At 40.9% G+C, this 14,561-nt stretch overlaps 1 protein-coding gene and 1 long non-coding RNA gene across 14 annotated transcripts in view; one reads left to right on the plus strand and one right to left on the minus strand.

Annotated features, from left to right (window-relative positions):
• Nucleotides 1–11,289, plus strand: part of trbd (ubiquitin thioesterase trabid) — a 30,765-nt gene extending 19,476 nt beyond the window's left edge. For 7 of the 12 annotated variants that reach the window (XM_022816548.2, XM_086975428.1, XM_022816550.2 and 4 more), the window contains 8 exons: nt 3,223–3,496; nt 3,812–4,000; nt 4,221–4,673; nt 5,012–5,239; nt 5,462–5,743; nt 6,292–7,298; nt 7,495–7,881; nt 8,057–11,289. In XM_022816548.2, coding sequence (XP_022672283.1) covers nt 3,463–3,496; nt 3,812–4,000; nt 4,221–4,673; nt 5,012–5,239; nt 5,462–5,743; nt 6,292–7,298; nt 7,495–7,842 — 2,541 coding nt within the window. In that variant the 5' untranslated portion in view covers nt 3,223–3,462 and the 3' untranslated portion in view covers nt 7,843–7,881; nt 8,057–11,289. The remainder of the gene's footprint in view (nt 1–3,222; nt 3,497–3,811; nt 4,001–4,220; nt 4,674–5,011; nt 5,240–5,461; nt 5,744–6,291; nt 7,299–7,494; nt 7,882–8,056) is intronic. The other 5 variants (XR_015317510.1, XR_002675316.2, XM_022816553.2 and 2 more) reach the window with 5 other exon arrangements.
• Nucleotides 11,290–13,227: 1,938 nt separating this feature from the next.
• LOC147754279 (uncharacterized) overlaps nt 13,228–14,561 on the minus strand; it is a 2,830-nt gene continuing 1,496 nt past the window's right edge. Inside the window, exon 2 of one of the 2 annotated variants that reach the window (XR_015317512.1) lies at nt 13,228–14,506. This is a non-coding gene — a long non-coding RNA (uncharacterized LOC147754279). The remainder of the gene's footprint in view (nt 14,507–14,561) is intronic. The other variant, XR_015317513.1, reaches the window with a different exon arrangement.

A 14,561-nucleotide genomic window follows, 5' to 3' on the forward strand; every position in this document is an offset into this window, starting at 1 on the left:
ATTGCAACATGTCTTTTCTGGCTAGTCTGGTCAGAAAGCTATTTGTTATTGCATGCCACGGACAATAGGCTTATCGCCGTTCACGGTTACCATCCTTCGCAAGGACAATTCAAGCTATAGACAGCATAACAACTGATAGGCAGGACATTTTTGCTCATCATGCTACATTCAACCTACTCGATTTAGTGTGGCAGGCTCACTGGATTACTACTCGGTCGGCCGAAGAAGCTGCGTTACTAACGTTGACCTACACTGAGTAATTGCTACCGCTGCAACGTTAATTGACGCTGTGCTGGTTACAATACGATTCTATCTTTGTATCCGTAATTGTCCTCTGCACTGATTAATGGATTGTCTATTAATGTAATAGACTATTATTGATTAATGTTAGTGTTTGCGTTCACGACTATGCTTACTTGATTCATGTTCAGTTCTCGTAGGCGATACAAAACAACGTCGTCGATAGTATCGCGCGCCCCTTCCTTTCGCCACGGCCCTTTGCCACCGTATTCGCTTATCAAACCCGCTCATAACGATTTCATTATCGGTGCTCTCAAAATTCGTTGATTATTTGTCTGTTCATTTATGAAGTATGGACCTTATGTGTCACATACTGTCACGGTGTTCTGTTGCGTCGATGTATACGGTAGATTAAGATGGGTATCAGATCCAGATTCAAGTAAGGAGCGTCATTTCAAGAGACCTCTCTAGTAGCCAATAAATCAAGGAAAAAGCCCTGAATGGCCCACAGCATCAGTCCAGCACGAGCTAAGCCACGGACAGAAACGAACGTATTTTCATTCAAGAGTGCAACACTCAATGGTGATATTCTGTTATGTGACAATCATAAGTCAAGTGAATGCAAAGGGGACAGACGGGTTAAGCTAGTTGGTAAATAATCGCAGATAAACGAATGGGAATTTGTCTATGACCGCGTAAACAAGTCACTAGTGTGCATGGGCTGTTGCCCATGATTGGACAACCCAGACGACTATACATACAAAGCGGCTGGATATGAATGGAGTTGGAGCAAAGAAAAATCGTAGAATGATGCCGATATAGCGATTAAAGATGCTAAAGATTAAAAAGCTCGTCGCGCCTAAATTAAGATGGATAAAACTAATAAAAGAAAAGCAGTTATCACTCACTACTCAAGGGACATCTAAATCATTCTACTTTAGCGATTAGCGTAGGGTGTTCTCTGAGTGGGTTAATATTGAACTTCCGGTAGAGGAGAGGTCAATATTGAGGTCGAGTAAATCGTAGGCAGACGGAGCGCCGAGGGCTCAGTAAGGGCCGATGGGGAGCTCATGGGCGATAGTGGATCAAAGCAGATAATTTTACGCGGTGCGCTGTCAACTTGCAAGAACCAATGATCCTCAGTTAAGCTACCGCACAAACATTTAAGGCCCATAATTCCCATGAGATCCTGGCAGTCTAAGAATAAATATACGTATAAAAACTGTCATTTTACAAAAACAAAATCGTGGAATAGCACTAAAAATGGCAACAGAGTCACCTCAACAACCCGAAATTAAAAGCGCGGAAAGGAACAAAAGCGCAATGCAACGCCAGTGGAAGGGACTAGGCCACGTGAAGTAAAAGCGCTATTAAAATAGAAAGCTACGTAGGGCCTCTTGAGATTGTTAGAGAAAATCAGGCTAAGCAATAGAAAAACACCAAAGCTTCATGACGAGTGTTATATATCGGACACAAAATAAGAGTGCACGTAAAACAGGTTAAATCATACCGTGTTACTCATCAATCATGAAATGTCCATAGAGTGAATCTCGTAAAATAATAAAATCAGAGGACCATAGGGTTGTCCTGTACGAGGTAAACGCACTACAAAGGTCAAAAGGCCGTTGAGGTACCGATCCTGCTTGACATCACGGGAACTCACTGAATTACATTAGTAAGGCTAAAGGACAAAAGCAGTGCAAGGATTTATGATCGACTAATACCTTGTAGTAGCATGCCGGTAGAGCAAAGATAAGGAGTATTAATGAATCGGAATTGGACTCCGAAGTCTGACAAGGACTCTGCAGCACCGACGAGGCTGTCGGGATGAGAACCGTGAATTAGTCACATAAGAAGGCAAAAAAAGGAGAAACCAACATTAAATAGGACAAAGTAAAAGTTTGCTGTGTACACGAACAGGATATACGAGCGCTAAGCATGTACTTCTAAAGTAATCCACAAATATTGGAAGGTCTAGATAACATGATAAAAGTTATACGTAAGAGTATTGGAAATGGGACGGAAATGAGATATCGGAATTGATTGGCGTCGGTATAAGGTTGCCATTTATTGGCTGTGTGTAGTAGGTATAGGAACGTGAAAGACACGAAGAAGGAGGATTCACTATTTATTTAGACGAGGAGTTTTAGCTAATCAGCAGTCGGAGGACAGGAAACATACATAAGATGTGGCCTTGATCGCGCCTTGTAGTTACGAAATAAGTTTAGCTTTCTCTAAATGATATGTTCGCTTGTTGCTGCGTTGTATTTGTTTGTTTTAAATATATGTATCAAGTAGGTCATGTAAACCGATTCTGATCTCCCTATGCCTACGGTACGGGCGCTTTAAGATACCGACTTTCGCTTCAATAAAATGTCAAAGCTTTTAATCAACGCGAAGCCGAAAACTGATGCAGCTAAAGTATTTCCCGCCCGGTGGCACGACTGCCAAATCTCGTTATTTATTATGGTTATCGCAGTGACTTTCCGTGCATAGTAGAGCGCCATGACTGATCCCCCAGCCAGGGTTCGAACGAAATCGGCATATTTAAACTCAAGAAAATATTAAAAGGGGGGCAGAGTAGAAATGTTTACAGGAACAGCGTCAATATTTGTAGTACAAACGCAGGTCTTGATTATTTAGTCTCAAGAATAATTTGTCTTCTGGTTTGCCTTTTCTCTCGATTTTAACTACAAAGGCCTAGGAGAAAGAAACCCGTATTCATATCTTTCAGAGCCAACAGAGAAATAGCGAGATAAGAGTCATACTAAATGAGGCGTTGCTTAATAAGGCAAATTAGTACTTCTAAAAGGGACGCATTTCACCATGCATCTGAAAAATAGTTACACCTATATACCAATAAATATATATTATATATAAATAATTGACTTGTATGCTTGATCAGAAATTCACCTAACTTAAAATGTGTTTTTTGACTAAAAGTTTATCTTTGTTTTCTAACAACCAATTACTATGCTTTAGTTGCTTCCGTTTTCAGAATTACCTGTGGATTTAAAGGTATCCTTAGGTCGTGGATCGATACTAGGAGATTGGGATTAAAAGTGCAACGAATCAGGTAGAAAAAGAACGGTAGGATAGTTGTCGAACGTATTTGTGGTCCCAGTTTATTATCGCGTGTAGGACGGTCAGCTTGCTTCTTGGCTGCTAGGCGGGAGGCTCAGCCCGCCGACGCAGGCTGTACTTAATCGTCGTGCTCTCCCCATGAGCTCAAGCGACAAATGGAATTGCTCAAGATGTAAGTTAGGCCCAATTACATATAAATAATTGTATTTTATGCTAATATCCCGATATCAACATAAAATCTAATTTTTATAACAATATATTAATAGGACCCGTACTTTATATTCCAGTTGCGTAACTATATTCCTGTAACCTAACATTGAGACAGCGGATTTTTCGACGAAACAACTTTGTAAACATTTTTTAGTCTCAAAATTAAATGCAATTGACAGTTAAATAACTTTTTTAATACACTTTTCGGGTACGTCGATGATTACCGGCAAATAAGTTTACGTCGTGTTCATTATTCGCAACCTCTTTTTCTTCACAGGCACGTACGAAAATTGGCCACGCGCTCTGAGGTGCACCCTTTGCGGGGCGGGAAGAGCACATCCGCCGGCGCCCCTCATCGAGGAGACCGAGCCAAGGGCGGTGACGCCCCCGCCAGCTTCGGCGATAACACAACAACATCACCAGAAGCAGTCGGTAACTTACAACGGTAGCAATAACGCTACAGCAGGTTGGTAGCAACAAAAGGCAGATTTAATACAAAAAAAAAATTCGAGAATCTTTGAATTTCACAACTAGGAAGAAGTTGTCTCCACCTGTATACCTATGTTCTTTGCACAGAATTATAAGATGGATAATTGCTATTCATTAACAAAAATTATAAAAAAAAAATAATAATAACTTACCATAGGCGTCCAGAGGTACAAAGGATTTCGTTATAACAAAAATAGTTCATGGTTGTACAGGTTCGCCTTCAAGTAATCAGAATTCATCTCCTGATACTCCAATTCCTTTGAGCTCGCTCGGTTCCCTGTCTCTTTCATCTCCTGGCCCATTGGGTAAATGGCCCTGTCCAAAGTGTACGTACCTCAATTGGCCAAAGAGCGCACGATGCGTCCAATGCCGAGGCTCGCGTCCTGGTGCTGCTTTAACGAAAAGTGGCCCGCCGGGATCCCCTGCAACCTCATCGCTACCTCGCAGTCCGTCGCCTCCAACGAGAGGGTCTCCTGAAGCTTCCACCAGCAACACGATAACAGGTGCTACCGGTCTCATGCATCAACAACAACAGCAGCCACCTCAACATAACACGTTGACAACAATAACAAGTAACGCTACTGCGATTACGACAACAGGAACAATTTCAACCTCGACATTGTCTTCCCCAACAAACGCATCGAACGATTGTAAGCGTTAAGTAAGGAAAAATACATTAAATTGAGCAGGTATATATATATATATATATATATATATATATATATGTACTCGCCGTGATCAAGGTAGATTGCGTTGTGGAATCAAATAGTATCTCAGATACACTAAAGTGATATCAATAGTGAATTCAAGTTCTTCCAGTGGCATTTTGCGAAGAAAAACTCGGAAAGTTCTCGTGACACAGCACAAAACTGTAAACTTAAAGTTTTTGTGTTACATTAATACAACTATTGCCACTATTCCCGCAGCATATTCAGCATAATTTTACTGACACATAATGCGTTAATTCGTTTCATTCCCGTTTTGATAGTGATTGGCGCTGGAGGTGATCCAGGGGGAGGTTCAGGGGGGAGTGGCCAGAAATGGACGTGTCTTATGTGTACGTATGCGAATTGGCCTAAGAGTCAACGCTGCGTTATGTGTTACACGTTTCGGAACGCGAACAACAACAACAATACGAATGGAATCACCACACCTGGATCACCGCAATTCGGCTCGTCGGCACGTGCTTCTACGCCGCCAGTCATTATCGAAACATGTAAGCAATCCGAGTCTACTATTTTTCGGATGAAGTGACTACACAGTACCATCTAACATCACATACGGCTAGAAGACTTTGAGAACTTCATATTTTACATGACTTCTGTGAATATGTAGTGTTATTACAAAAAAAAAAAACTGTGTAATCATTATTTCACTAATGAGTTGATTGACTATTGTTTCCCATTTTTCCTGAAATCGATGATGCTATGCCTTTCAGCAGCTGATAGTGGCGAAGCTGGGGGATCGTGCGAGAACGAAGAGGCAGAACTCAATAATTACCTCTCGACGATGCGATCTTCAAATCGTCAACAACAACTAGGCAAAAACAATTCAATATCATCAGCTGATCGCCTCTGGCTCAATGCGTGCCTTGGCATTCTTGAGGAAAATTTTGATCCTGTTCTGCGTTACGTTGAATCGGGAAAAGATATCTTCCGTACGTTAACAAATGTTGACGTCCAACATCTACGCGCGTTACTCCTGCATCATCAACAGCCTGGTAAGTGTACTGGGTTCACAACAAAAGGCCCACTCAACTTTGTATTTCTTGGTACGTAAATAGACTTCTCATTACATTTTAAATGCTGTGAATGCGCCGTACACGACGCAAATACATGCCAAATGACAGGATTAACAGTAATTGATTTTTAATACGACTCAAGCGATTGCGATATATGAATTTTCGATCTGACATGTACATTCGGCCGTTATTTAACCAACTTACTGTAAAAATAAGGTAATTAGTTGATATTCCATCATAACACAATTTAACATACGCAGAAATAACAGGGAGGATTTTGTGGGTGAAATGTTTCAAAATAAGCACCAACAAGTATTATATATGATGGACTCTTTACCCTCACATGGATGGGTGATCTTAAGAACCGTAAACAGCGACAGCAAACGGTAACATACGCAACACGTTCTGAGAAAGTAATCATACTGCACTCATTGGTACGACTTAAACCAGATGTGTGCATCCCTTTGCGTTCAGACTAAATGAGAAAATGTTCGCTAAATCTAGTTTGTTCTCTAATTACCTTACAGGTTCACTTTACATTGAGCCGGGGCTATCTTTGATTTATCTCTGCGTTAAACTACAGCGAGAAGACATGCTTGCGCATTTGCTAACGGCATTAGACAACACGGGTGCTGTGGTACCGAAGCGGGTCCCATCAGAAGTCTGCCAGGAGACCGCAGCCGATATTAGGAGACATGTCGCAGCATCATTCAAACAGCGCAAGGGCACGGATTTTGCGTGTTACTTCGTTACGGACAACGTGACGTTCGCATTGCCCTCTGAAATCGAGCATCTGCATCCCTCCGTCCAAAAAATCCTATTCGATGAGTTACTCGATCGTGACGTGCAAAAGGAACTCGAAGAGGAATCGCCGATCATCAACTGGAGTATGGAATGCACCCAGCGGTTAGGTTCAAGACTTTACGCGTTATGGAATCGTTCGGCTGGTGATTGCCTATTGGATTCGGTGCTGCAGGCGACTTGGGGTGTGTTTGATCGGGACAATACCTTACGGCGTATCTTAGCCGATAGCCTATGCGATGCCGCTGCGTCACTTTATCCTCGGTGGAAAGAGGCCGAGGCATGGCAGGCCAATCTAAATCATTATACACTGGCCGAAGCCCAGTGGCAAGAAGACTGGGCGGTTCTTGTTTCCTTGGCATCGCAACCCGGTGCTGCCCTTGAGCAGCTTCATATCTTTACATTGGCCCATGTGTTCCGTCGGCCAATCATCGTCTACGGGGTGAAATGTATCAAAAGCTTTCGCGGTGAAGATCTCGGACTGGCCCGCTTCGAGGGCATTTATTTGCCGTTACTATGGGAGTGTCCGTCCTTTTGCTGGAAGAGTCCCATAGCTTTGGGCTATACCAGGGGTCATTTCTCGGCGCTGGTGCCTATCGAGCCGCCGGATATGGACGTGATTGCACGAGGTGGGGCTCATTCAACGTTACACCGTCAAGACGATATCATCTACTTGCCACTGATGAGTGCGGACAGAAAACTCCTGCCTATACATTTTCTTACGGAAATAGAGGTGTGTTTTAGTTTACGTATCTATATGGACGGCTTATATTTATATAGACCCGTATATATAGACAGTTGTGTGCATATTTAATTTCGGCGTCGCGGTTTTCTATATTCTTAGTTGACTTATGTAGTTACACTGAATTAGTTCATACATACGGCTTCTACTATATATATATATATATATATATATATTATTATTACAGATGGGCCAGGAAGAAGAACTCATTCGCGAGTGGCTGGATTTTCGAGTGACGGAAAGTGGACTCCTGGTGGCGCTGCAGAGATTGCAACCTCCAATGCGACGGCCCTCGCTCGTCATGCAAATGCTAGATGAGTGGCTCCATTTATATCGTACCCTCTCGGTCGGGAAAAATGCAACGAACGCCCGACTCAATCAACTGCTGAGTATGGCTGCCGAAAGAAATGAACGCCACAATCTGAGTTGTCCAGGGGGACAAGGTGGTCTTGGGGGCGCTACGCAACAGCAGCAGAACCCACAACGGCAGAAGCAAAGAATTTCTGAAGACGAACAAGTTAGCGAATCCGAGTAAATGTGTAGGTCTTATATTGACTGCGTACGGTTTTTTCAGGTAACTTCTGGATTCTGTTTTGGATATGGTGTCATTAGTTCTTTCATTATAAGGATATTATACATCAGGGAGCATAACGATATCACTAATACGTCGATTTAAATTCAAGGTTTGCCCCTTACAGCGTGCGGTGTGGCCACTGCAGTGTTTAACCGTCTCTTTTATTTATTTGCAGGCAATCAACAAAACGAATCGGAGTGAACCGTTGTGCATAGAGAGATCTTGTTGAACTGCAACTAGTATGATGTAAATGAGAATAATAGAGTCGTCTTCTGGGCACGCGAGGCTTTACGTGAGGCCACTTAAAACTCGGCAAATTTCAAGACAATACATCAGTTGGTCTTCTTCTGATCCCAATGGCGCCTTCACTAGATACAAGCAACTGCTTGACCAGCACAAAATTCATATGGCTGATAACGATGGAAGCAAATCAAATAACTGACAACTTGTCATCAACTAACGTCTGCTCGTTTCAACCAGGGTGCATCTGCAATTCATAGTCGACACTGCACTGGCGAGCTACCCAAGCATGCGAACGTGGTGTGAATGTTCTGCAAGTCAAAACGATCCTCCAGAACGCCTCATGTACGCCTTTGCCTATAATCAAGCGTAATCTATTTCGACCAGTGCTAAACTAGATCAGGCTAGGAAACAACCTAACTTTATCAATAGGCCAAGATAATAGTCTCCAAAATCGCTACTGTTCGGTGAATCGAAATCTATATGATTTATGGCGCATTTGATATGAAACATCATTGTAGCCTGTCATTGGTAGCCTCGCCGATTTCGATTCTCCAATGATAAATCGCCGTGTTTGACTTTAATACCTCAATGACGTGCCTCCCGAGCCGGGACGATTTTCGTCTCCAACAATCAGATACAAGCGGGTACTCTTAATAATTTTGCTCTTTCACTTCATCGACATCTATCGATATCGTAAAGCGTGCATCTATTTCTGCGTACACGCGCATTGGAATCAAATCATGATGGTGTCGCAATAGCGGACGCAGTCAGAGAACGGGCACGTACGAGTTGTTTTGCTTCCAATAGAATATATAGTTTCCAGTTAAATTGACACGCTGTGCCAGTCTAACGGCTCACCAGAAAGAAAGATCGGTGGAAGACGCCAGAACCGAAGATTCGAAAAACTGAAGGGGAAGCAGCAGGGAAACGGATCGTAATGATTGAAAACAGCACAGTCAGAGACGCCTCTGTCGCTTGAATCGACAACAATTGGAAGAGTACGCTCAGCACCGCCGCATCTAGAAGTTTCTAGTGGTAAAACAACAGAGTTAAAGGATCTCTATAATGGTAACAATATATACACGGTGACACTGAATAAATTCTAGTAATGAACAGCTGCGAGTGGACGATAAAAGTTAAGCATGGCAATGACACGGTGAATTTTTTGCGCCAACTCCTAAGCCGGTTTAGAGTAAGCTCTAGCTCATGTATTCTAACTAACAAATTCCAGTAAGGAGTATCCGCTTTCCCTATACTTAAACGATAATAATAATATAATGATAATACAATGGTAATTATAATAATTATAGAACATTTTCAGGCGTCACTTGTATGGACAGTGTAGCATTATTTTGTGCGTAATCGGTACATAATATAATTAGTAAATTGGATGTGTTTCATTGCTGCTTCATCGAGTGCATACAATATATTTGCATCGCGCCACCAGGGGACCGAAGGCAGGAGGCCACACACGAGCCGTGGTCATGAGACAGAAAGAAGAACCAGGCCAATAGTGAACTGGCTCGCGCGCTTCTGAAGGTTTACGTGCAAGCAGTCCACAAAAACAGCGCAGGCAGTAGATGTGATAAATGACGACGGCAACAGAAGTAATATTATAGAGTAATGTTTATTATTATTACCGCGATAACTATTACTACCGCTACGACGTTATGAGCTACGGATGTCACAGTGACTGAGCTGTATGTTGACGTTGATTTGTATCGTTCACTACTCAAAGCAAACACTACGAAGACAGACGATAATATTTAGCCGTGCATACCTATATATACTATATTATACGTATGTACCCCCATCGACAATATAATCGTATAAAGGGAACGAGAAAAGCCAGCGCGAGAAGGCTGTATTGAAATGAAAAAAAATAGTAAAATGGAAAACATCGAATGTCGATGAAATTTTCTAGTGTGTAACGCGTTAAAATGATTTTGTATATAACATATATATATATATATATATATATATATATATATATATATATATATATATAGATAGATAGATAGATAGATAGACTGAAAGAGAACAGAAAGGAAGAGACAAATCGTTATCAACGGAGATGGGGCGCGAGAATAGTATACTTAGCATACACAAATATTATAATATAATTATGATAAGAATGTTGACACAGTAAAATGTAGTTATTAATATATTATCAAAAAAGATAATCTGATTAAAAGAAACCGGTCACAGTGTAGTTAGAGCATATTATGGAACACGTATTTGCGGGAACAGGATATACAGATGCGACCCAGACGATATAGCATCATGTCTTACGAATAAACCTAGAAACATACATCAAAAACAAAGGTACCGATTTGGACTTTTAGATGACACTGACTTCCGGCTAGAAAAACAGGAGGACAAATAGAAATTGTCGATGCAATTAATATGTTAGCTGCAGACTCACGAGGGGTCAAGATTAAGCTACGAAACCAGTGCGAAAACCAACTGAGCTGCGATAGTTATCTAGCGACATGCTTTCAATTTATTGAGACGATAGCTAGGGATGGTAGCTACTACCATTACTAATAACATATGTTTGTTTGTAAATTACACACATTTCGTGAGTTTATATGAAACGGTGTACAGGAACCATACGAATTCTAATGACAGTAAGTTCCCAGCTGAACAGGATCGAAAAGCTTGTGAATATGATCGATGCCATGATCGGCGTGTATTGTGCAGTCGAACTGGAGCACTGATGAGGGTACTAATGAGGCAATACTGCAATGGTTTGAATACTGATATAATAAATATTGCGGTTAGTTATCTATTTAATAAACGTATGGCAGCAGGTCATGGAAAAAAAGAGTAGTGAAATCTTGATACCTCGAGAACAGGCAGCGAGAATGTCAGCTCATTTCTAAATTGCAAACAACAAAATGCAGAATAAAAACGGAGAGATGACAGAAATACAGATGTTGCACTTTGAGATCGTCGTTTGATGATGGTTGTTGTTGAGGGTCTCGCAACGTTCGGTGCTCAGCTTTCGTAGTTGGTTCAAAGTGCAAATGTAGCTTGTGAAAAAATTAGACACTTAAGAGAACAAAATAATCTACATTAAGCAAACGGCGAACTTCTCTCCTGGTCAGTTGTTTTTCCAATTGTCTCAAACCAAAAGTAAAGTAATCTATATGAGAACGTTGATTATGATGTATCCTCTTTTCACTCGGGCCTATTTAGTAGTCCTTTTAAAATTCCGAGTTATTAGGCAACAGATTTTCACGGATGTCACTAATTAGCTCGTAGATTTTTCTCGTTCGAAAACAATTTCTCAGTCGTACAAACGACCACGTTGTTACGGACCGATTGCTTTCGTATAAGTATGGAGCTTTGGCCTAACGGACAGACGTAACGTCCGTACGAACTTCTGTCACTTACTTAGTCATTACGATCGAGAAGAAGATCATTTATTCTTCTGAACGATGCAAGATACAACTTTCGAGATCGCATTATAGAAGATAACTTTAATTAAGTATTGCTGGTTTTATGTCAAGGCTCGTTGGTAGCACTTAGCGATAAACAGTACTATTCAATTTGTATACTGCAGCAAAGGTAAAAGCCGTGGTTACAAACAGGACTATATAAGTGGACTTCAGAGTTAAATATTCGATTCGCGGGCAGGTAGAGTGCAATGTCAACGTTCACTGTGGTCCGACCCAATGATGTCAAAGTTTCAACATATGATTCGAGCATGCACAGTTAGCTACATTGAAAATTGTTCTTGTGAATAAGCCATAATATGTATGGATTATTGAACTGCAGATCCCTCGCGTGACCGGGCGCTTCGTCCAGGGGTATTGCCCCTTCCCCTTATCGTCTCACTTTTTTTAAAAAAGAAAAAGCTGTAGTTGCCATACTTCCCTTGCAAACAACGTGACACATGAGGACCTCTAAGGAAAATGTCATAAAGAAGAACCTTTCACTTAGTACGGGAACAGGGAGCCTACTACAAGAGAAAGGAGTTGTTCCACCTAGGCAATCTTTTGTGTACCTTAGGCTATGTATCGCTGTTGCAATTGGCCATTTCTCATGACGTAATTTATATAATAGTAGTACCAAATTAATTTGTTTGTTCATAATTTTCAAAATTCAAAAAAACAAAAAAAAAAAAGAGAGTATTCTCTATGGAACAGGCGGAAACTGGTATATACTTTACTTAGCATATACCGGTTATTGAGCTCTCCTTGGTGCACTGACCATATTCTAATAGGCCAAAAACAGAGTTGAAACAACTGGTAACATCTAGCAGATGTTTGGTTCAGTCTTGTTTAACGAACTATAACAAAGGTACCTTATTAATTTATACAACACTTTTGCTATCTTTGTGCACGTCGCTAATAGAAATGGTTATTATTGAAGTCGAGTTCTGCGCTTATAAATCGATTTCTATCAAAAATTGACCCCATCAATTAAATTTGCAGGTTATGCCGTGGGGCTGTAAATTATCTCGTTTTTTTCTAGAGATTTTGCAACAAAACAATAATATGGGTAGATGGTAGGAGACGTCAGGGCTCTTGTAGATCGACGACAAAGATCATTGTTTAGAAATTAGGCAAAATATACGCAATGTGCCGATACAGGAACACAATACGCGTTTCAAATACAAAGAAAAATTAAATAATGATGATTATCGGCTATGTAGGTTTGAGTTAGAGTGTGTGGGATGCGCCGGTTCATGACGAAAACCCGCGATCCACTATGCTATGCATTTATAAAATAAGCATATCTAAATTCAAATTAGAATAGAGAGGTATAAATCCACAACTATCCACAGAGAATGACCGACGCTGAGTCACGGGAATTTACACGCATGCACGACGCTAATAGTTCAAAAAAAAAAAAAAAAAAAAATTTTCATTAATCTTCGAAGGTCAACCTGAAACTGTTGCTAAAGTAACAGAGTAGAATATCACGATGGTGAACTATGACTAGAGGCATATTGTTCTTCCTCTCCCTTTCTTCGCATCATTTTCATCATAGTTCTTCATATATATGGCGTTTCTAACGCTAAACAACGTATACGTTACGTTTGGTAGAAGCGTCTGACGGTCATGCTACTTATCAAAATGACGATTCAACTCGTGGTATAAATCACTGGCTATTTATTTGCAAAATGTTTCTTGTCTAGTCCAGAAGTAACTATCTATCTAGAAGTAACCGTACGTTAAGCGATCCCAGCGAGCGCTAACCCGTTCAAATAGTGGCAAACATCCTGCCCTGCACATATGCACACATATATACATGTATATAGATATTTATCGATGTTTCGTTGTTAGCGTTCGTTCGTCATAGAACACTGGCATACAACTAAGCAAAGAGACATAATATTGCCACCTATAAAGAATGGCTATACACGGATAATACAGAAGAGCGAAACGATACATTGGGATTATTTCAAAAGTGGTAACTGTGTGCAAATAAAATTTATAGCACTATGGAAAAAAAAATAGGCGGCAGAGCAAACTAGCTAAGGCAACCTAAAGAGGATACAACCAAGTATATATATATATGATGTTATGTGCCTAGTTGTAGAACTATTACGAGGAGATTTATGACTGCCAATACTACTACGACACGCAGGACTGTGACTGATGATCTGATCTGCCGACAGAGAACGACAAAATATATTGCGTAGACGAGAAACGAAGACGTTCCTGCAGTGCCGTTTTGTCCAAGATTAAATTATTTCGGGTCCCTATTAGCGGCACCCTAGTACCGGTGCCGCTGCACTGTGTGTATATTCGTAGATGAAAATAGACAACATTGATAATAATTACGTTGAATTTCAGTGGCGTTTTTCTGTAAATGACTAAACAGCGATGAAAGATAAAATCATCTGCACCTGCTAGCTTCCTTCATATTCATTTGTTTATGCCCTATATCTATTTTGGACCGGTCTCCGGATCTCAGCGTTACTATTAATAATGCAAAGATTATTGAACAGGAAAAAACATATAGGAAAAGTCAGAAATTGTTGTTAACACTAATGGCTGCTTATATGATTGCCATGCCATTTTAAAAGTCTTCTGGTGGGACCCTAAATAGATGATACATACGCCACCCCAGCCAGGCTCCTAACGGAGACAAGTCCTTGAGAGGAGGAAATATCATTCGAGGGGCTTGAAAAAACCCGTATTTCCATGACTGTGAAGGCATCCAAAAAAACGCGTCTCGCTTTTGCCTGACTAAACACTTGATATTTATTGACTCGTTATAACACAACTAGCAGTAGGGTTCTTCTCGGGCTCAATAACTTGTTTCTTTTTACGCAAGACGTGTGCTGACGCATAAGGTAACCCGTGGTTGAGGCCGCTATAGGTAAGTGTCGAGTAGGCGTAGTGTTCGAAGGGTCTGGAACGCACTTGGTAAGTGGTTAAACTGTGTGGAAAATATATCACTTTTATAATACCAAAAAC

The sequence above is a fragment of the Varroa destructor genome, unplaced genomic scaffold, assembly GCF_002443255.2.
Source record: "Varroa destructor unplaced genomic scaffold, Vdes_3.0 BEIS01000007.1, whole genome shotgun sequence".
Lineage (NCBI taxonomy): Eukaryota > Metazoa > Arthropoda > Arachnida > Mesostigmata > Varroidae > Varroa > Varroa destructor.